The 24,429-nt window shown below is 32.0% G+C and overlaps 1 protein-coding gene and 1 pseudogene across 15 annotated transcripts in view; one reads left to right on the plus strand and one right to left on the minus strand.

Moving 5' to 3' along the window:
- C2CD5 (C2 calcium dependent domain containing 5) overlaps nt 1-24,429 on the plus strand; it is an 80,119-nt gene that overhangs the window by 33,845 nt on the left and 21,845 nt on the right. For 9 of the 15 annotated variants that reach the window (XM_039882515.1, XM_039882505.1, XM_039882507.1 and 6 more), the window contains 5 exons: nt 2,122-2,230; nt 13,678-13,792; nt 16,413-16,508; nt 19,400-19,591; nt 22,287-22,473. In XM_039882515.1, the coding sequence (XP_039738449.1) occupies nt 2,122-2,230; nt 13,678-13,792; nt 16,413-16,508; nt 19,400-19,591; nt 22,287-22,473 (699 nt within the window). Of the gene's footprint in view, nt 1-2,121; nt 2,231-13,677; nt 13,793-16,412; nt 16,560-19,399; nt 19,592-22,286; nt 22,474-24,429 lie in introns of all 15 variants that reach the window. The other 6 variants (XM_039882504.1, XM_039882503.1, XM_039882509.1 and 3 more) reach the window with 1 other exon arrangement.
- Nucleotides 6,933-7,051, minus strand: LOC120618690 (uncharacterized; annotated as a pseudogene).

The following is a 24,429-nucleotide window of genomic DNA, read 5'->3' on the forward strand; positions in this document are numbered from 1 at the left end:
TTAAGTTGACAGAATGGGCCTCTGCCTCTTTGGGCCTCCATTCTCTTACTTTTTCTGCTATGACCACTCTAGTATGATCCTTTCCCTCTCATCGCTTTATCCCATCTTCTAAAATTTTGAGATACAGAGTCAATCCCAAATAGAGAAATCATTTAGGTTCATTTTTTTGCATACTTAATCTAAAGTCTTATATACAGATCTTTTTTCAATATGTGAATTTATCCAGTTGAATTTATCGTAGTTTTAGAAGGGAGTATTACTTTCCATTTAGCTTATAAAAACGTTATTTTCAATATCTCTTGTCCAGAATATTTAAAATGTTTAAATATAAAGAGTAAATATAAAGTGTGATTTTATTTTATGCCTCAGAATTTTGAGGAAATTAAAAAACTTTAGTATTGCTAAAATTTAAAAAAAATTTAAGATTTATCTTATTAGGTAAAATACTAAAGTTTCTAATAACATAAGCTTACCTGTACATTCTTCATTTAAAACTTACATTAAGAAAATTCAGATGGCAGTAAGGAGGCATTTTGACTAAACATTTTATAATGCATTTAAGTGAAATTTCTCTTCTGTCTTCTCTCTTCTCTTCCTTTTCCTCTGCCTGTCAGCTGGACCAAAGCAACCCACTTCTATAGACTGTTTTTTTTACTTTTTTTTTTTTTTCACATAGCTTAGGTTTTCTTGCTCTTATTAATTTAAAGATTATTTTAAAATTCTAACTGAATTAATATCTAAATATGTGTGTGTGTATATAAACCCACATACACACATATTTTATACGATATCTTCCTGGGTTACTGAGGTTGCAGGACTGTTTGCCTTTGTGCTGAATGACTCCAAGTGGCCATGCTTTGTGAACTATGCTTTAGTGAGTTCATATTCTTCATGCTTTAAGTTTGTATTCTCCAGTCAGTAATCTTGCTGCTTTCAATGTACCTGCTTTTAATCATATCCTGTATCTCTTTGTCTCCTGGCTTTTATTTGCTTCATTTAATCTACCGTGGTCTAGGGAAAAAAAAAAAAAAGTTTTATATATATATAAAACTTTTTTATATATATATATATATATATAAAATTACTATAAGCCTTAGTATGACTATGATCTATGATGATCTCTTATGAATAAAATATATAAACTTTAGTACTTAGAACTGTAGCAGTTGTTTTTACTGTTCAGAGCCCTATTTTGTTTATTTTTCAATTATCAGCTAGGTTCCGAATAGCTGAGGCTACTGGTAAGTGACTTCTGGTTAAGTGAGCTACATTAATCTTGCATCCAGGCAAGTCAAATATTTAGTTTCCCTGACACATCCAATTTGTATAATGTGAGAGATCTCTATATTGGGGCAGCTACAGGAGCTCCCTTTCTTCCTGGGTTCCATTTCAATGAATTTCCTTTCTCTACCATTTCTCTTTTGTATGCTTCTCTTTGTCTCTAAATTGACGAGGAGAATTGATATCCTTGAGAGAGAAGGGGAGAATAAAGCTTCAAGAACAAATAGAATTGTATTGCCTCCCTTATTGTCATCTACATACCTCTCCCCTTTCTTTAATATACATTTATGACCTTACATTTTCTCCTGTTGCCCTGGTGTTGACAGTGTATTTCCCATATCTTCACCTTTCTATGTATCTCTTATCTCATAAGGTCATCCCTTCACTCCCCCCTCCCTCAGTCCCACATTCTTTTGGATCTCTTGCTCTAGATCTTCAGAGTCTTTACCAGTAGCCTGGGATTGGGTATGCATGTGAGTAGGGGAGAGTCCACCCCACTGAGGAGCTGGGGAATCCCTTCATCTCATTGCAGTTACATCAGAGTAGGAAATTGATAGGAAGGAAATGAGTGTTTAAGTTTCTCAAATTGGAACTCAGAGCATTTTTCTCATTGAAAATTGATAAAAAGATTAGATTCTGTATAATATGATATATATGGGAAAATGAATTTGAAACTCTAAAACATCCAAGGAAACTTAATTACAAAGCATGTGTAATGTATAATCGGTAGCCTTTTGTTAAGGTATAGAATTCAGTTCTCCATGATAAATTTTGTATCAACAAGCAAATTTTGTATTTTACATATGGTCAGTTCTGTTTTTCCCCCATTCTTTCTACTAGGAATTTCCATTTTTTACCCTGACGGCGTTTCCTCCTGGATTTCTTGTGCATGTTGGGGGAGTTGTTAGTGCACGCTCTGTGAAGCTTTTGGATCGTATCCACAATCCTGGTATGTTCTTTAAAAGTTTATTTTCAGTGTTTCATTTACTTAGAGATTATAATTATTGAAGTGATTTTTATAATGTTTTTTAAGCCAAATGTATGTGAAAGAGAAACGAAAAAGTATAAACTGACACATGTTGCTTTAAAATATTTGCAGTCATCTTAATTAAAAATAATCAAACTAAGTATAAGTATAATTTAGTTAATTTTTTATACAAAACAGACAAATCTTGATTCATTTTTGGTCAGGATGTCTCTTTGAGGGAATCCTTAAGTGACTTTTTAGTCAGCTGTTTTCTTTGACCCAGGCAGGTAGCAATTTACAATTTGACCATTGTCGCTAAGGTGTTAATTCTTTTCGCTAGCAATACTATAGATTATTCGAGTCATTTCTTTATTCTTAAAAAAAGTATTCTTTTAAAATATAATTGTAAACATTGTGTAGAGTATTTAAGATTTAATGAAAAAGCAGCTACTGTCTGATTCCTCGGTTTCTTTTACGTAGCTATTTGTTCTATATAAGCAAACAAGAATAGTAGCTTACTTCTTTAAAATATGGGGCCGTGGTTATAAAATAAGAAAGTCCTAGTAATTTTAGGCCCTTGGATTAGAAATACTTTGGTGATTTTTCTAAATCTAAAATAAGCATGATAATTGTGGAAGGAACTTTTTTATATGGAACGTGTTCTTGCATCTCTCATTGATGCGATACCCAATAACTTGCTTAAGTCACTTATTTTAATGACATGCCTTAAACCTGAAATTATATTAGCATTTTTATTTGGCGTATAAACATATAAATTTTTGAAAATTATAAATTGTTACTTCTAATAACCTCTTCCTGAGGTTTGCACTGACAGTTACAAAAAGAGTAAAATGCTTTGAGATTATTGTATGCAAAACATTCTTTTAAAATTAAAAAAATTAATCTGTGCCCTGTGGTTTAATGTCATTTGCGTTAATAATTATAGAGAAAAGAATGAAATTCTTCTAGATCCTGAGCAAGATTTCAGAAAAGCAATACTAGCTAGGATTATTTTACTCTGAGGCTGAGCAAATACATTTTTTAAGCATCAGTCTTCTCTTTTTCCTCTATGGTTTATCCCCCTCCCCTATTTCTTATTTTTCTGGTCAATTAAAGGTCTTTTCTTCCTGTAGTATTTGTATATTATGTAATAATTAAAGGCAAATTTAGACTGATGCCAGCCTAATGTATTGAGACCTTGAAGACTATGCTAAGTTCCATATTTCTGTGTTTAGGAACTTGAATTATTTGGAAAGTGCAAGGAAGTATAGGGTTAAGATACCTGACATTGGCTATGTGACCCAAAGTTAGTTACCTGAGTTCCCGTGGACCACTGACTCAAATATTTTGATAGACGGCACCTACTGATATAATAACTTCAAAAATAGTTTCAGGAATTTTTCAATTATTAGTGATATCTTCAGTTTACTGAAAACATTTTGATTTTATTGTTGCTTCCATGTACTCTGAGTAAGCTGTAGAGTCTGGGAGAACAAAGGAAGGTTACATAAATAAGTTTAAATAGAGAGCTGTATTTACAATCATATAACTTTTTACAAAAAAACTGCTTTATGAGGTTTATCATACTTGCCAATTTGTTCTAGCTGTGTAAGAAATGTAAGAATCCAGGCCCAGGGAAGAAAATAGAAATCCTTACTACAGGATACATTTTGTGTATTACAATTACCAGCTTATCCATCCTCTTCCTTTCTTTCCCTTTCAGAAATGTTTTCAATTCCCATATGGAAATTCTCAGTTACTAATGGACTGTTTCCCAAACAATTATGGGCATATACTTATAAATGCTTTTAATGATATATGTTAAATTTTAATTTTGTTTTATTTTCAGTTAAATACAAATCAATTATATATTTGAATGGTTCCAATATTATATTATTTTGATATAAATATGACATTCTTTGGATTGCTTTTCATATTATGCATTAAAAAAGAACATTTTAAGAACATTTTATTAGTCTTCAGACCCCTTAAATAATTATTTATGAACAGTATTTTTATTTGTTGAAAAAAGCTGAATGTTAAAACAAAACTTTAGATTAGTGTCTACATAAGGAGCACTACATAATACATAATGATGAAGTATTAATTTTATGACACTGAGTTAGTCTGCTGAGAGAAACTTTGGGTAGATTGAGATGCATGTGCTAATATTAAAAGTGCTGTATTCGTACTCTCAAATGAATCTTGCAGCTATTTTTTTCACTAGTGAACATTGGAAATTTGCATTTCACACTGAGTGTAGAAGGAAAAAAAAATCTTATTTTAAAACCACTACCACCTGCTAATTCTATGGATTATTATTTTGAAGTTATTGCTTCTAGGACTTTCTCCTTTGTTAAATATTAAGCAAACAGGATTACATAACAAAAGAAAGAATGGGGTGGTTTTAAAAATCAAAGTAATTATCTTAATTAGATTTTAGTTAATGTTAGATTATGATAGCATGCTCCTTCTTCTCTTTCTATTTCTACTTCTTATTAACTCTGCTGTCTGTGTCTTTCCAGTTCCTGTCGAGTGGTGTTGTCAATTGTGTTTTGTTTGTAGTGTTTTATGTTTTTTCCCTACTATTCTGCACCTAAAACTGATCTACTAATTTGCTGTTTTGAACTCAGCCTTTGTCGGAATTATGGGTAACACAAGATCTTACAAACTGCTAGACTGGAATAGTTTCAATTCAGGTATTTTAATGGTCATTCAGTACTACATATGCTGACAAAAATTATGGCAGCTCAGTGAAGTTTTTAGAAATGTTTTAGATTAAATAGGTTTAATATCAATTCAGTTATGCAGATACATTCTTCAATGTATATGTTATAACTTGTAATTTCCATGGAAATGCAAATATAAAAATGTGTTAACTCAAATGAATTAATCAAAACCATAGAAATACCATAAGTTATTTTGTTAAGTGATTAACTTTGAGAATGATGATTTTAAATTATATTTATTATGTTTTCAACAGTTTTTTCCTATGAGATAAATGACAAAGGAATTAGCTTAATGATTAAGGAAACAAATTGTTAAATATAAATATTAAATGACTCGATAATATTAAAATATATTTAAACCAGTTCAGATTTGAATATATTTAGCATTCTATAAATACAATAAAAGTGTAACTATTAGCATTTTATTTATAATTTTAGAAGTGTTCCAAAATCTGTTGAGTAAGAACAGATTTTGAGGGGATTAACAGCTTTCATAAGCTTTCCTCCTTCCTCTTCCACGTGAGAATGTAATTTTTTTAAGTAATTTTACATATGGATATTGTTTATAGCTTTTAAAGAAACTGAACTAAGTTAACTTTACAGCTGGTGATGTGGTTTAGAGTCGAAGCTAGTTAATTTTCTTTTTGGTAAAAGCATATTCTCTCAATAATACAAATATTGAAATTTTTGTCATTTACATATTAGAATTAAATAATAGAACCATCTTGATTCAGCATCAGAAGCTGTTATTTTACCTAAAGAACCTTTCAGCTTTGTGTCAGAAAATATATTTATAGAAAAACAAAACCAGAAACATCCAGAGTCTCAGCATTTTAGATAATATCCCATAATCTTTTCAATATTGTAAACTTTTTTTGTTCTTAGGAGTCCAGGATGTAAGTTCTGATGTAAGTAACGCATGTTTGACTATGAAGTAACTCGTTTATCATGCAGATTTACCTAAATGCAGTCTAGTAAATAAGCTGATTAGGTCCAGTTGTTGCAGTTGTAGACTGACACCAACTGGTAAATCTTTAGGGAAATTATCTCTATTTTCTATCCAACTTTTGCCAGCATACTGTTCTCACATTGATTATAAGTAAAATAATCATTTTTTAATGTAATGCTGTATACTTGGTTTTTAGCAAGAAATTAAAAATACCCTGGTGGATTAGTTTAATAAAAATAAGAATATATTTTTCAAACATTAGGCAGATTAAGTGTAGTGTCAAGAGAAAAAGGCTTGCTATGTAAGAACACTGAGAGCGGATTGATCATTAATAATTTAAGGAGCCGAATCTTGTCAGGGCAAATATGTTTAGGGTGAGATTTATGTTAGTCAGATGATAGAACAGTTCTCAAAAATGGAAAAGGCAAAAGTTAAGTCTTATAGCATAATAAAGACCTTGTCTCGTGTAAGCAGAGTGACAGAATTTGTCAAGGAGAAACATGATTAAGGGATCAGTATATCTTGCCATCATTTAAAATAAAGTCTAGTAGGCAGTAAGTGTATGATAAAACAGAGATGACTATAAGTTATAGAATATTCAAAGAACATAAAAGATGACTGTCAATTTAATGTTCTCATAGTTGTATGCTTTTGATTGAGGAATTAGAACTGTTATGGTAACGTCTGGTACATATTCAGAAATCAGGCTGATTTTGGTGTTTAGGAAAAATAACTTGATAATTCTGAAAAAAAAAGTGACATTTGGTAAATATATTCAAGTTATTCATGTATTCTTCTCTGTAATTAGGGAATATTGCTGTCCTGTATTGCCATAGTGAATCAAGTATTAACCATGTCAAAGAGAAAACTAATTTTTGGTATGGTTTTTGATTTATTTATTTTTATTTTTTATTTATTTTTATTTTTTAGATGAAGCAACCTTTGGTTGACCTCACAGATTGCAAGGACTTTGTCAGTTTATAATGCCTTATTTTTTATTTTTTTATGCCTACAGCACCTGGTCTTCCTAGGTAGTCTCCCATCCAAGTACTAACCAGGCATGACCCTACTTAGCTTCCAAGATCAGATGGGATCAGACTCGTTCAGGGTAGCATGGCCATACACTGTTTTCTTTCGTTTGTTTGTTTTAATTAATGCTAGAAATTGTTCATACTGTGTTTCCTGGATTCTCTGATACCATGTATTATATGATGTATCATCAGTTTAATTATAGCCTTCCAAGAGCAAAAGGAAAGAAACACTGTCATATTAAATATACTTATCAATTATTAGACATTCTTATTTCACAAGCCTTAAAATGTCGGGATAAAACATTTATATTACACAATAATAGTTCATGAAATATGTTATGTCATGTAACCATTTACTAGAATATATTTTATGCCATGCAGTTTGCTAGATAATAGATGTGCAAAGATGGCAGTCCTCCTATTTTTACAAAGCTCATATTCTGGGAGGATAGAATAATATGTAAGTGGTTTTCTGTGTGCTGTGGTATTACAGTGTTAAATAGGAAGGAAGGCATGATTAACTCTGTGTAGCCAGGAAGCTTATAGAGATAGTTCTGGAGCTCAGTTTTTGAAGACTATATAAGAGATTCACATAAATTTATATTTCATATAGTGTACTTGGAGCCATGTTAATATACATCCTTTGACTGTAGTTCTGAAACTTCCATCATTTGTAAAATAATATCCTAGCCAGTACTCATTTGATAATGTTAGTTACTTGATACTTAAGTTGTTTGCCACTGAGTACAAAATGTCTTAGTTTAGCTTTGCTTTTTTTTTTTTTATGTCTCCTTTCTCTGCTTTGCTATCTTAGTTTGTGATAGAAAATATTTTTATAGAGCAGGAAGAAGGGAACTCAATATCTGAGAATTTATTTAAAAATTATTACTATTTTTTTAAATCTTGCTTCTTATGTTTCTGGCCTGGTAACAGACCTTGAGAAAGACAAGATGAATCTTGGTACTAGGAAGGAAGATGCAGCATTTGCAAATCTTGTGGGTGACATGCTAGGAACAGGGGAACATAGGAATAAGAGAGGGTAACCAATGGTTACATTTGTGTTACATCATTGACTGTAGGATGGAGAAGGGATATAAAGGCAGCAAGACCAGAAGCAGGGAAACCAGTTAGCAGACTGTATTCAGTGGTGATCGGAGAGCTAAAGTTTATAGAACACTTACTGTGTGCCAGGTACTCTTCTAAGTTCTTTATGGTGGTAGGTCATTTAATCTTCAAAATACAACTTTGATTGAGGTAGGAACTATTCTCATTTAATATATGAACAAAACGCAACATAGCAATTTTTCCAAGATACAATGCAAAGTGGCCAAATGACAATTGAACCTTAATTCTCTGTCTTCAGGCCTTAAACTCTTAACTGTAAATTTCTAAAATATTTAGGATGTAAAACGAGCAAGACTTGATAATCAGTAGAATGTGGCGAGTTTATAGGCTTTTGGCAATTTTTAGCTGAGAGTGAGAGAAATATAGATCATGATTATCCCACATTCAAGTCTATTTGAAAGTTGAGTTTTAAAAAGTTCTTTAAGAGCAAATTTTAATAGTCCTAGTTTATTGTTTCTTGAATGGCTGTGATCTTTTTTTCTTTCAGAAGAGTTTACCACTAGAAGTATTTTTAAACAGATCACACAAATAACTTCACTTCATAGTAGTTTTAGTGTAGTTGAGGAAAATTTGTTATTTTCTTTGTATGGATGAATGTCAGTTTAGGTATTTTTTTCAGGATGTGACAAGAAGAAATATAAAGTAGTTATATAATTGTTTGAAAAGTACTGAGTCAGGTGATATTTAAGGAAATATTTATGGAATATACACTATTAGTCCAGTCATTCAAATTTTGTTTTTAGTTTTAAGTAAAAGCCTTTTATTCAGTGGATATTCATGGAGTGCCTGCCATATATTGAGCACAGTATTGGGGATTGGGAACACGATTTTTCAGCTAGGCAAACATTCTATTTACATACCTGGTGTAGGCTATTTCTCATACTCTTTTGGTGTGCATGTGTGTGTGTGTGTGTGTGTGTGGTGTGTGTGTGTGTGTGTGTGTGTGTGTTGTGTGTGTATTAGTTAAATGAAGATAGACTTTCCTGGAACTTGAATTCAATGATGATCTCAGCACTTATTTTTTTTACTACGTCTGAGAGGTACACATGAGCAGATGTGTTAACTAAACCTGAAATAGTTAAGCAGCTTTTATTTTTTAGTATTTTAATAAGGTTTTCAGAATGTTGCTATATAGAATTCAAGAAGGCATAAATATAGCATGTATGCTATGTGAACTTTTTATATGTAAAGTGACATAAATATACATATAATTTTCTCTATATAATATAACTGGATATTACTACCTACTCTTTACTATCTATAAAAAAATCAGATATGTAATCTTTTTAATTGTGTAATTTTGCTCTTTACATATATACAAACTATAACTGGATATTCATTACATTATTATAATGTAACATGTAAATGTAATATATTATTTTCTGCATATATAATGTAACATAATGTAACTTGTTTCTAGTTACATTTATATATATGTAAAGAGTGAAATTTTACAAATAAAGAGATTACATATCCGTTTTTTTAAACAAATAATAAAGAACTCCAGTTTGGTCCAACATGAATTATATCTCAGCTGCCATCCTAACATCCCAAATTACTACATCTTGATGTTTGCTCTGAATTTGCACATCACTTCCTATGTAATAAGAATCTTTCTATTGGTCTGGTACTGAATCTTCACCCAGTTTGAGGCTGTATACTCCCTTGACCCTAAACTCTGTACTTTCAGTTTCGTTAGGAGAAATCTCTCTTCAAAGATTGTTTTGAGAATGTAGCTTTTTGTGCTGTCTATTAACAAGGTAGAATATCATTGTATTACACACCTTTATTTGATCCTACTTAATGGTTTATTTCTTCTTATTCATTTAAAAAATTTCCTTTTTCCTTTCAAACAGATTAAAAGATTCTTAAGGGCAGAGTTATTCTTTTCTAGAGCTATGTAAAAATAGAACTAAGTTTAACACTTTAGGTACTTGGTATTTCTTAGTTGAAAGTGTGTGATTGCCTAAAATCTCACAGAGATTGAGTTTGATAAAGGCATATTACGTAGAGTTGTTCACTTCTTTACTTTCTGAGATATAAATGATTTTTGTTATTTTAGGAATCTTTACCAGATTCACCTGCATTTCAGAAACAAAATAAAATGCTAAAAAGATGGCAAGATATCAAGCTATGGCCATACACTAGAAAAGTAACATTAGTAAAATGAATTGCTTATGATGTCAATGTCAACCCAAGTATGCAGACATTACCCCTAAAAGAGGCATCGGTGAAGTACTAATCTAGAGCTCAGTTCATGCCTACCATTAAAAGGACATATTAAAAGATTTGTGATATTATCTATGAAGAGTTTTGACCCATAGAAGAAAAACATAAAATAGTATGAAATATAATTTTTATAAGTAAATTATAAATACTCCTAAAATTATATCTTCATAATTATAAATACTATAGATTTGGGAGGAGCGTGGTATTTAACGTGAAGGTATTTTTTTCTTAACACCTCTGAAATGTTATCAGTTGTGACCCTCACATCTTAACTGTATATCTTCCAAATGACTAAATTTTATCCAGTTTCATGTCTGGCATGTATAGTTGCCATAAATTTTTAAGCCAGACCCTTTTGCCTTTTATATAAGTATGGTAGATCCTCAATTTTGACTTATGTAGGATGAATAAAACAATTCAAATTCACTAGTGTGTTTCCTATAAGATATAGTTAGCAGATTTTAAGCTTTCAAAATTCCGTTATAAGATTAAATACTATGGTATTTCTGAATTTTCAGTTGTAATAAGTTAGGGTAAATCATAATTACTACTTGAATTTTCTCTGGCTCATCTCTGGCATAAGATGTAGGTGTTGAAGATAAGTTAAAATTTTTCTTTAATATTAAATAAATTAACCTTAATTTTATTTTAATTAAATAATCCCTAAATTTAATAACCAAAAAATTCATCCTTTGGCTTTTTGCTTATAGTTATAGATAATTATTGTTAATCCAATTACTAGTTTGTGATTAAGTGCTCCCTACTGTATGCTTGCCTTGCTTTCACCTAGAACCTAGGGCCATTACTTTCTGTAACCATTTCAGTGAGCTGCCATAGTTTTCAGTCTGTACTGTCACCTGATCCAAGCATGCGCCAAAATATCCACTGTTTCTGGCTCCTGTCTGCTGAATCTGCTTTGCAAAACCCTTTGTTCTTTGAGCTTTTGCTTTAGCCAAAAACCAAATTTAAGAAATTCTTTGGAGTGTGGACATATGCCATTTGCTTCCTTAGCTCCCATGTTATGTAACTCTTTAGCTTTTATTAAACTTGTAAGTAAATACAACAATGGCATCCCCATGTGCAACTGTGTGGCTCGTGTGTCAGAATAAAGGCTGCTTGTAACCTTGTCAGAAGAATATGAATGCTCCACTTGTGCTGCATTCAGCTTTTTTTTTTTTTTTAATCAGCCACCTATTCTTTCATAGTGTTTGGTTTAATTATCTGATTATTTTATGTGTTATACCAAGGTAAGTTTGATGTAAATAAACTTTGTATTCTATGTGATTACATGTATCTCATAGTAATTATTATTACATACTTTTCCATTTAGACATGCTGGCTATTTTTAAGTAAATAATATTGAACTTAAACTAAGTGGCTTCCTCCATTTTTCATTAATTTAAAAAACAATGTCATGGATTACTTCTTGTAAAATTCATTTTAAAAGAGAAAAGCTACCATGTATTATTTGTAGCATAGATATAGGCATGCGTAATGTGAGAAAATCTATTTTTTAAAAATGTAGTATACAATTATTTTAGCAAGCAATATTTTAAACTTCCAGAATGATTTAAAAAGTAAAAAGCAGGACTTACTAGTGGATTTAAGAAAAGTTAAGACTTTATTTTACATGGTTTTTCAGAAAAATAATTATTTTCTAAACTGATAAATATATTATTTGTGATATCTGTTTTCAAAGAATCAAATAAGTTGATAGATTTAGCAACTACTTAAGTAATAATTTGTCTTATGATATAAAAATTCCCTGTTAGGAAAGGATGATATTAAATAGATATCCAAACTGGTCTAGAAACATGTATGTCTTAAAAGAAAAAGAGAGGATGGACTTAAAAAGTGTATTTGTGCTGTTAATGTCTGCATTTCAGTTAGGAATATGAAGAAATTCTTTAACATAATAGTGTATGTGCAAAATAAGGCCACCTAATTGTCTCGCATTTACTTCATAATGTTGATTGCTAACACCATATCGTAGTCTTTTCTATTTCTCTTCCTTCTTTATTTTATCTCATACTTTGATCCTTTCCTCAGTTTCCTGGAGTCTGCATTTCTTTCTTTTCTTCTGAAAAAGTTTTAGGGTAGCTCTGTCTTACCAAAACTTTAATTCAAGAACTGGCTGGAATCATTTGTAGTTCTGGCTTTTATCTCTTCATTTCTTCTTTTTGCTGAACACCTCCCTGTGGAGGAATCAAAATTACATCATAGAAATGTGAGCTAAAATAAACCTTTTAATTTTTCTTTACTTTGCTGTCTTCAGTATTTTACTAGTGAGTATAATTCTACTTATTCTCCTTATTTTTAAAACATACTTTGAAAACGATTTACACCAAAATTAAGAATTAGAGTTTTGGGATTATTTGATTTTTAGCTTTAATAGTGCCTTTTTATAGAAAATTTACAGTAGGAATTTAGCATCCTATTTATAGTTGGTTGAGGTTTTTCTATTTTAAATTGTTCCCAAATGGAATTGGCAACAAAAAGAAACAAATTAGGATATACTGTTTATAGACTGTTTCTGTTTTTGACACCTTTGACATAAAAAGTTACTATAATTCACAGCTGCTATTCACCAGTAGTTTGCAGCTGACTGCAAGTGATTAGGAAGTATGTGTGACAGATGCCCCATTTATAATGCTCCATTACAATCAATATTGGACTCCTCTATGGTATTAAAATACAGTTCTGTGATTCTAAGGCATTTTCTTAATTACAGAGCCATACATGAAATTATAGTTTTCTATCTGAAATTTGTTCTGGTATACAGTAGCCAAATTATTTGTATTAACTCTTTAAGTGTATTGTTTTATTTTGAATTGGCTAGTCCCTTTGTTTCTCGTCACTTTGCTTTAAGACGGCTATAGATAACTTTCTCCTTTTTAACATCAACCAATCTTTCTTTGCCTTGGAAAGAACCCAGAATATATTGGGTTATAAAAAATGAAATCAGAATTTAAATTAAATTTATGACTATGACTCATAACGCGTATTCTCAGCGAGGTGAGATATTGGATATCCTCTCAGTTTAAGATTAGAATCTGGAAAGTCTGGGTCTACATTTTAAGTTGTACCGAATAAAATACGTTTCTATAGATGTCCCTTAAAGTAATAAAGTAAATAGAACTAGATGGTTTATTTTCTAGCAATCAAGTTTAAAATGTTAAACTTTTTGAGAAGTAGCATTAAACTAAAATGTTAAGCTTTTGGAGAAGTAGCATTTTAAATATATGATGTTTCAAAATTTGTAAAACAGTAATTCTTTGCCTCCCAGAATATGTTTATTTTAAACATTTCTTGTTCATTTAGACATGTGCTATTGAGTAGTGAACTGATGTAAAATTTATTTTTCAGATGAACCAGAAACTCGAGATGCGTGGTGGGCAGAAATCAGACAAGAAATAAAATCACATGCTAAAGCATTAGGCTGTCATGCTGTAGTGGGCTACAGTGAATCAACTAGCATCTGGTAAATGATAACAACTTGATTTTCTAGATGCTGTAATTTACAGGTTGTCATCTGAAAGGGGAAAAGCCTTATGCAAATATAGAGAAAAAATTAGTGGAATGATCCAGGAGCATGGGCTTTAGAGTACATCACACTGAGGCGAGGTTCATATGCATTTTTTGCCACTGCATTGCTATGAAACTTTGAGAAAGTTACTCTGCACCCCTGAGCCTCAAGTTATACAATGAAATAGAGTTGATAATCACCTATCAAGATTATTGAGGAGTTAAATGAGAACATAATAGTGGCACATAGCAAGTATTAACTCTAGGCCTATTTTACTCCAGTTTGTGACTCTGCTAACTCCTTCCTCTCAGATCTTTGAAACCTTCGTTCTGTTGTAAATGAGCTGCCTTGTGTCTTTAAAGTTCATCTCTAAACCCTTTCTACCTTCTTTTACTAATTGTAACTTACCTTTCTCCTGCGAACAAATCGTCCTTCCTAACGCTGCCAAGTAATGCAGGGACTTCCATACTCTTAATTCTCAAAACCTTGTTTTCCTACCTTTCATTCAAACAACTTCTCCTCTTTAAAGTCCATACTATTCCACAGTTCCGACTTTCTACCTCCAAAACGTTATTCTGCCTTTCTCAATCCCTCTGCCACTCCTTCAGTGAAACATGACTATCTTCCTTCTAACAGCCTAGCATTGTACTTCTCATTCTTAAGTCCTCTGACTTTCTTGTCCTCTTGGCTTCAAATCATGTTTTGGACCTCATTATCACTCGAAACTATTGACTTTTAAAAATTTGAAACTGTGAAATTTCATTATTGGATCCCAGCTTAATATTTTTTCACCCATATTGTTTGCTCATTTACACCTGGTTTATTTTGACCCTTATCTTAAACCAAGAGTTTTCCTTACTCAGGTTCTGACTTTACTTGCTGTAGGCCATCTTTGAACCCCTACTATCAATCCCTTTAAAAGTTTATAATAGATATTACTTAGAAACTGTTTGGCCTTCTACTATTTTTCTACCTTCTACTCTTGGGTAATGCTTGCTGCCAAGTATTTCATGGATAATTCTCTTGCGCTTGTGGTGATCGTTATTAGAGAAACATGATTAGATTGTAGTAAATATGGACACCGCAGAGCCATGCTATTTCATCTTCTGAGGACCCTTTTTTTCTCTTTGTAGACCATGTATTTTACTCTTGAACTTTCTAATCCCATTGTAGTTGTTCTACTCTAAACCACTGACTTTATTATGCTTATCCTGCCTTACTCCGCAGTAGATAGTCTTGCTTCATTCATGGATTTAGTGTCATACACTTCCAGGACCTATGGATATGGTTTTAAAAGACATTATTCTTGCCATGAGATTCACATTCTCCTGGAGAATTATGACAAGTATAACATATTTTATTATGGATCCTAAGATGCTTTGGAATCCCAGAGGTTTAGAGGTTAGAGGTAGGATTGGAAGTTAATGAAATAACTGAAGTTTAAAGTGAAATTTGTAAAATGAATATAAATTATATAAATGAAGAGAAAAGGCATAGGAAAAGTGTTCAAGGCTAAAAGAACAGCATATGGAGAAAGACAGAGATGTGTCACAGATGCAAGATTCTACAGAAATGAGCCCAATTAATTTACTTAGAAGTTCAAATTCATCTGACAGTCTTTTTTTTCCTTTGGACCTCAAAAAATTCATTGTATTTAAATCTCCTCTTTAATAATTTGTTCGGTTCTAAGCCATCCTACTTACTATTACCAGGTTAAACTCTTTATAATGCGCACTTCTGCTCTTGTAGCTCCTTGACTAAGTGCCGTCAGTGGCTCCACGTTATTCCTACTGACATTCTCAGTGCCCACTTAAACATTTTAAGCTTGGCCTCTGTGTACTCAGTTACAAATCAAGTGACCATTTCTTTCATGTTCTCTTAGGCTTCTGGTTCATTTACACTTCGTTTCCAGTGTTTTGTCCCTAGGCTGCTGCTTTTCTCATTTGCTTTAGGTGATCTTTTCGATTAATTGTGTTGACTGTTTACTTTTTTGGCTTTCAAATTGGGTGATATATAATAAAGAGTTTCAAAGAATTCTTTTGAATATCAAGTTTTAACATATATATCATGATGTAGTTTAAGTTCCATTTAGTATATATTGGATATTGTTTCCGATACCTGTTTAATATTAAATTCAAATTAGGTTATAGCAATATTTACGTAGTTGTGTTTTTAGAATAATTTAAGTAAAATTTAATGTGTATTCAAAGAGTATTTTAATACAGTTGAATGAGTTATTGCTGGATTCAACAGTATGGTTTGTAACTACTTTTATTTTGAAACATTCTAGTCTTTATCAGCTTTACCATATTTTAAAGGACTCTATTATTAATATTATACTTTATCTTTCACAATTTTTAAGTAATAAAGAACTCTTGCCCTCTCCACTTTAATAACATCATATTACTTCTGTTTTCTTTCCTAGGTTTAAGAGGTAACTCTGTAATGTTATTAATGTTTAATAGAGTTTAACCTGAATTTAAATTGTCACACTTGTGATTACTTTGATAGTTAACATTTTCCAAAGTTAGATTGCCTGAAAATGTTAACTTGTTTATTTTTTTTTCTTTTATAGTGAAGAGGTCTGTATTTTATCTGCATCCGGCACAGCAGCTGTACTGAACCCTAGATTTCTGCACGATGGCACTGTGGAGGGCTGTTTGGAACAGAGGTTGTCATGGCAGCCTGGCTTATTTTCCATAAGGGCAGAGAAGGGAGAGAGGTTGACTGTTTTTCTTTCAGAACTGAGATAATTCTCCCTGAGGGTGGGCTACAGTGGTACAGTGTCAGGCCCTTTACTGACTTTTACATAATACAGCAACAGAGAAATATTAGAATTTGCATTACAGGACACACATTATAATTGACACACTTGATAAGTGACATGTATAACTACCAATTGAAGAATTTCAAGGATACATTTTCTTGTTTGTTAACATTATAGAAATAATTTTTAAATTCGATTTGTCTCTTTCTTTTCCCTTTGTCTTACTTGCAAAACAGAAAAAGGCCATGAAACAGTTTTCATATAGAAAAGTCTTCATTTATAAAACAATCAAAACACTATATTGTACCAAAATTATATATAAAAGCTTCATGGAAAGTGAAATATAACTTTAACATATGTAAAATAGAAAGTAAAAATGAAAGTATTAAGTAAAATGAAATTACTTTTTGGCTTATTTGATTATTGGTCCCTTTAATCTGTTAGCTTCCATAAATGTCAAAATGCTTTCCATGAACAGATGAAATTATCAAATAAATATGCAGAAAACTATTAGTTTGGTTCCAGAGTCTACTTGAATAATGTAAATTTTAATTACCCCTACCCCACAGTATGCATATTTGCTTAAAAAAATTTTTTTTTAGTATTAGTATATTAGTATATATTAAAGAAAAAAGCAAAAAAAATTATATATCAAATTTAGTGCAAATTTGTAAGTCTGTATAACAGATATTTTTGCTGTGGTAGACACACAGAATACTTTGGTCAGTGTCTTTTGTCAGTATTAAAAATGCATTTTGACCATAATATATTTTAGAGAATTGTAAGTCATCATAAATAGGGAAGTGAAAGTGGAACATTTGAAGTACATTGGAATGTTCTACTGAGAAAACTGACCTTGCCAGTGAGTTCTCCCAGTGATACAATATAGTTCTCACACATGTTGGTAGATTTCATTCTAGAGTAGATAGAATCTTAACTTTTTTTTAATTAAAATTATTAGGGCAGCATTGGTTAATAAAACCATTAGGTTTCAAGTGTACAACTCAGTAATATGTCATATGTGTATTGCACTGTGTGTTCACCACGCAGAGTTAAATTTCTTTCCATTACCATATATTTGACCACCTTTACCCCAATCTCCTTCCCCTCTCCCAAGAAGCCTAATTTAACAAATGACCTTTCCCATGCAGCTAGGTTATTTCATTGTTGTGGCTTGGATGGATATAGAATTCTCTTGTATGGTGGTCCAGTGCAACAGATACCATCTCTATTTGTAAAAGAGAAAAATGTCCTTTTTTTTTCTGCTGTAAAATTACTTCTGTTTACTGGAGAAAATTTGGAAAATATAGAATAAAAGGAAGAATTCCCTGTGAACTCAGTATATTTAGACAGTCTCTTTTGTACATTTCTATTTGAAATGTTTTCATAAATTTTAATACTTTTATTTTTTATGCCTTACGATGTTGCACCACTGTTCAAACTTCTGTGAGGTGTTTAGTTAAAAGTTGTTCCAGGTTTTATCCTTTTCTGTCCCCTTGTAACACATGGGCTTTAGATTTAAACAAACTGGCATTAAAATTTGAGGTCTCCTATTTAGTGCTTAGTGTAACTCAGGTTGGTTTCAGGCCAAGTGACATTATTAGTTTTTTGTTGTTGTTGGCTGGGCTTGATATTGGTGGTGGTGGGATGGTGGTTTGTGTTTGCCTGTAGTTTTCTTATTCTTCAAAAAATAAAAATGAAAAGAACCTTTTTAGGTGGATTGCAATTCCCACTTTATAGAAGAGTCTCTGAGAGGTTAAATAACTTGTTCAAAGTCATCTCTGAGAGGTTAAATAACTTGTTCAAAGTCACATAGCTTCACTCAGATCTTCTGATTTCCCTTTTACTTCTAATATAGCAGAATGCTATCTCAACAATAAAAGAATGGTATCTGGGAGTAAATTAATTTTGATTTAAAGGGTTATTGTGAAAATTCAGTGATAGTATGAGTTTCTTTTTTAAAATTTGTCTTCTTGCCAAGTTTCAATTTCTGAAAGGTTGCTTTAGTTTAGAGAGAAGTGAGAACCCATATCTTTCCAGAGCCCTAGATGATGTGGCTAGGTGAAAGTCTGAAGTTCTCCCCAGAACTTCCTGTTTCTCTATCAATTCTCCTGACTTCCTCAGATTTAATGAGTGAAAAAATACTTATTCTAAAATGAGTTTGTAAACAGCGTATTACAACAGACATTTTGCAGTGAATGGGAAGGTCGTGGGTTATTTGAGGTTTTTGTATGATATGGATGTTTTTATGAAACAGGTTTTTGGTTTCTCAGAAATGTTAAAACAGCCTTTGGAAATTAGAAATTTTAGAGTGTGCCTATTTTGACTTAATTTTTTTTTCTTCTTAAATAGATTTGTTTTTAACCATAAATTTATTTTCAGATTGGTTAAAAAATGTTTTTTCTTAGAAAATTTTTTAAATTATATTTGTGTTATATTTCTCAGACAGTAAAAAATTGTCACCCTTATTGTCTAAACATTTATATTTATGCTGTATCTCAAAGAAAAAACTTTGAAATAATAGTGATTTTTGTCAGGTGGTAGCCACCACACATAAGAATTGTTGCAAAATCACTTTCTACTTGTATAAGCCTTTTCTGTCATAGGAAAGTGTATGGTTACCATTTCACTGTCATTTGTAATTTTTATCAGTCATAGTGGTGCTCTTAACCACCTACTGTGGTAGAAGCTATGGCGTAGTTTGTGCACAAGTACTGTGTATACAATATATGTTTTTGAAAAAAGCACAGAATTTTCAAGAATGCCTTATTTTTTTTTCTTAATTATTTACATAGGCTAGAAGAAAATTTGCCTGCAGGCTGTGGATTTTGCCATATACCGTATGATGAACTGAATATGCCATTTCCAGCTCATCTCACATATTGCTATAACTGCAGGAAACAGAAAGTTCCTGATGTTCTCTTTACAACTATAGACCTCCCAGCAGATGCAACAGTTATTGGAAAAGGTTGTCTAATTCAAGCAAGGTATGTTTGCGAAAACGGTATTTGGCATCCCTGAAAGAGTATGGACTATGGAGTTGAATCGACCTATTTTCAAATATCTGCTCTACTGTTTCCTTCTTATCTGTGGGATCCTGGGCAGGCTGGGCAGTTCTATCCGAACCTCTTAATTTATTGTATGAAAAACTGGGAGGGAAAATAGCCTCTTTATAAAGCTCAAATATGTCTATATTTGTTTTAAACATTTAAATTCTGTATAAATGCTTGTTATTGTGAGAATTATTAATTAACCTGTTGCAGGCTAGGGATGTGACTCAGTATACATGAATGAAATTAAATATGTAATACATTTTGGAAGTTGATGTTTTCTTTTAAATAACAGTGCTATGTAGTATTTCTTTTACTACTTCACTTAACTGTTAAAAACTCCTTTTAAAATGTACTGCAGTTAGGCAATATTCAGTTGTGGTAGGCATATAGGAAGCAGGTGTTAATTAACTGTCTAGGTCACTAACAACTGCCAGGTGACCAATTCAGTTGAGCATTTCTGTCCTCATCTTACTTGCCATCTCAGCAATATTCATTCAAGTTGATCGTTGTCTCCTTGAAACTCTTTTGACTTCACAGTGCCACACCTTCTGCCTTTTCCTACCTTTGTGTATAGTTTCCAGTCTCTTTGTTGATTTCTCTTCGTTTCTTGATCCTTGAGAGCCATGGGTCTGGACCCTCTTTTCAAAGCTCTCTCCCTAGTTGAATTCATCATTTGATAGGTCTATATGCTACCTTTGTGTCTTTGACTTCCAGATTTATAACTTCAGTCCAGAACTTTCTTCTGAGTTGCAGACTCATATACTTACTTGTGTACTTCAGACCCCATTTTGATGTGTCAGAGGCATCACATACTTGTTCCAAATTGAACTGCTGATTTTCTCCACTTCTTTCATATTAGCCTTCTCTTTTTTAATAAATGATACCTTGTTTTATCCAGTTCTTAGTGTCAAATATGGTATTCTTTGACTGTGCCCTTTTTCCTAACCTCCTCACTTCAGAGTTACAAAGTTATGTTGCATTTTCTTCTAAAATATGTTTGTAATCCATTTCCTTTTGTCTTATTCTTTCTTGAGTCTTAGGCCTTTCCATTTTGGATTGTTTTTCTTTTGCCTGAGGTATATACTTCAGTATTTCTTTTGGTGGGTCCGATAGTGATGAATGCCTGTCTATATATGCGTTTATTTTATCTTTAAAAGATATTTTGGTCTGGCATTATTTTATTTCAGCATGTTGAAGATACCCTTCCACTGCCTTCTGGCTTTCATTGCTACTGTTGAGAAATAATATATTAGACTAATTGTTGTTCCTTTGAAAGTATTGTTTGGTTTTTACTGAGGCTGTGTGTAAACTATTCTGTTTGTATTTGGTTTTCTGCAGTTTCCTATGAAATATTAGGTACAGAGTTATCTTTATCTTAATTGTTCTACATTGGGCTTCTTGAATTTGTAGATTGGTGTCTTTCATGTGTTTTAGGAAATTTTTAGGTATTAATTCTCCTCTGTTTCCTCTCTTTTCTCTTCTTGATTCTCCACTTCAAAATATGATAGACTTTCCCACTGCCTCTTCTAAGTCTGTTACTCTCTTCTGTGTTTTCTATCTTTTTGTTTCTCTGTGCTATACTTTACATACTTTCTTATCTCTTCCAATTTTTAAATTTTCTCTGCAGCTGATTCTAATATGCTGATAGGCCAAATAATTTGTAATTTTAAATTTTTGATAATTTATTTTATTATTTCTAGAAGTTTTGTTTTTCAAATCATGTGTTATAGTCTGACTGATCCTCTAACTAATAATTTTAATATCTAAAATCTGTTTTCTGTTGGTTATTGTTCATTGTGTTTTGTTTCTTTGACTGTGATAGACTCACAGGAAGTTACAGAAATGGTATAAAGAGTCCTGTGTACCTTCTCTCATTGTTGACATCTTATACAGCTGTTGTAGAGTATCACATAGGAAATCGACATTGATATAATACTGTTAACTGTACTTATTCACTTCACTTCACTTTAGCTACAATAGTCTCCTTTTGGTTCTTCTGGTATGCCAGCTCCTTTCCATAATTGTCTTTATCCAATTCTCCCAGTTTTAGTCTTTACGGTCCCAACTCAGGTATCATTATCTTTCTCTTTAGTTATTTCCACTCGCTTCACCTGGTTTATTTTCTTCAGACACCTGATTCTTAAACATAGTCTGAGGTTGTGTTTATTCCCACCTCCCCTCTATTCTCTCACTGAGAACAGGGACTTTGTGTTATTTTCATTGATCAGTGCTCACCACCTAGAACAGTGCCTGGCACATGGTAGATACTCAAGTAGGTTTTATGTTCTTTTAATGTGTAAATTAATTTTTTCCTCTGCTATCTATCCATCATAAGATCATGTGGAATTAGGAAACCTAAGATTTTACATTATCTTCTCTAGTGATTTTAATCAGTATTTATTTCATTTCTAGAGATATTGAGATTTTTCCTTTTTATTGAAATAAGATTTTTAGCAAAAAATGTATACATTGAAAAAGTGACCGAAAAGATTACTGATATAACTTAATAAGCCCATTTGAAACCAATAAATGTTTTATCAAGCACACTCTTACACAGTTTTAAAAATTGGAAATTTCTTAAGGTGGTACCAAGAATATCATCCACTGACTAAATTATTTTTTAAAACAGGTTATGTCGCTTAAAAAAGAAAGCACAGGCAGAAGCAAATGCCACAGCTATCAGTAATCTGTTGCCATTTATGGAATATGAAGTGCATACTCAGCTAATGAATAAGCTAAAACTCAAAGGAATGAATGCTTTATTTGGACTGAGAATTCAGATCACAGTGGGCGAAAATATGTTGATGGGCTTAGCGGTAAGTTTACATGTTTTGGTTTTGTTTTTTGATTCCTATAGTTGTAATAGATTCTATTTTATGTGATTCAAAGAGTCTCCTAAAAAGAGTTATTTAAAGAAACTGGTATCAAGACCTGTAAGGGTTGGAGACATTATAAGAAGTAACAAATCTGATGATAGGCTTTCAAATATTTTATTTTTATATTTAATTATGAAATTATTATCTGTTATTTTAAATTATTATATAAAATTTATATTTATGTCATTATTATGTTTTTATATTCTGACAATAAGCCCAATAGTCAGATTTCTAAAAATTATTATGTGTAGCTTGTTTAGTAAGTTGGCCACCATAGTTTTGGATTTTATTATTGTTTATGCATCGCTAAAACAGGGTTTCTCCTTCTTGGAACTATTGACATTTGGGGTTGGATAACTCCTTTTTGTAGTGGGTTGTTTTGTTCATTGTAGGATCAGTTTAGCAGCATCCCTGGTCTCTGCCCACTAGATGCTAATAGCTGCCCTCCAGCGTGACAACCAAAAATGTTTCCATACCTTACTAGATGTTTTTGGGAGGCAAAATTACTTCTGAGGTGAGAGAAGACCATTGTGTTAAAATAATCATTCATTTTAATGGAGAAAATGAGGCAATACATATGAGACACTACCTACTGTTTGAGAATTAAATTTCATCATAAGTGTGCCCCCATGGTTAGTAGACCATGTGTGTGTTTCTTAGGTGCTGATAGATTGTGAGTCTGTAGAAAGCTCTATATCTCAGCTTCATGTTTACCTTCGCTTGTTAGAAAACAAGTCCTAACTAGAAAATCGTCATTGGGGAAAGCGAGAGCTACCTTTACAAATAGCCTGAGGCCCAGAGAACTAGATGCCTGCAAAATATATATTGATCAAATGGAATCTGATTAACAATATTTATGAAAGTCTTCTCATATTCTAAACACATTGCTAGCCAGAATTTTTGTCTGCGTCACTGGTACTTTTTAAATGGGAATTTTCAGCCATCTTTCTGAGATATGTATAGAAATTTAAGGAATTTATGGGACTTGGATTCTTTTTCTCAGTATGCATTTAGTAGATAAAATGCTAAATAGTTTCTTGCTTAATCATTTTTTTCTATAAGCAATTAGGGAAATTTTTGTATGTGGGGGTAATCGTATGATGATGATTATGTAATCCTAATTTTTTAACAAAAAAAATTTGTAATGATTAATGAAAGTAATCAGATTTATATTAAAATATTTGACATTTAGATTAACTTGAGGAAAAAAGTGTTAATTATAATTAATTTGTCTAAAAACTCCCATGCTTAGCAAGGACATAACATAAATGTGTAAATTGTACTAAACACAAAATAGTAGTTATTGGGGGTGTCTTTGAGAACTAGAGCTTGATTCCAAATCTTTTCCTTCTAGATCACTAGTGACACCAAATACAACTGTTTGAGATTTTAATCTTTGTTCTGTGTTTTAGTTTGTGCACTTAAGTCTCAAGGTCCCAAGAGTAGTTTCTGTGATAGTTGATCTCTGATGAATGCTACTGGGTGTCTGACATTGTGCTACTCCAGAAGGAATATAATATTATCTTTATAAAATGAGAAAGTCAGTGCTGTGATAGTTGAGACTAGTCCAGGGTGCTTTGGTTGCATGTACTGGAACTGGATTTCAAACCCAATCCTGTCTAGTTCCAGAGTCTGTGTTCTCAACCATTCTGGGCTGCTGCCTCGTTTGTTAGTGAATGCAGTTAGGGAAGTGTTGGAGATGGTACACTAAGACTTCCTATGGCACAGAGGGCGTTCTGAGGTTGAGCAAGGGACTGAGTCAGAGGTGTAGTCGTAGACACTAATGAACGAACCAGAAGAGAGAGCTTCTGAAGGTCAGTTTCATCTGCTGCGCAGACTTCGTCATAGAGTATCATATACTTTCTAGGATGGACTTTTATAAAATTGACAATTGAT

Source organism: Pteropus medius, unplaced genomic scaffold (genome assembly GCF_902729225.1).
Source record: "Pteropus medius unplaced genomic scaffold, Ma_sr-lr_union100, whole genome shotgun sequence".
NCBI classification, from domain to species: Eukaryota; Metazoa; Chordata; class Mammalia; order Chiroptera; family Pteropodidae; genus Pteropus; species Pteropus medius.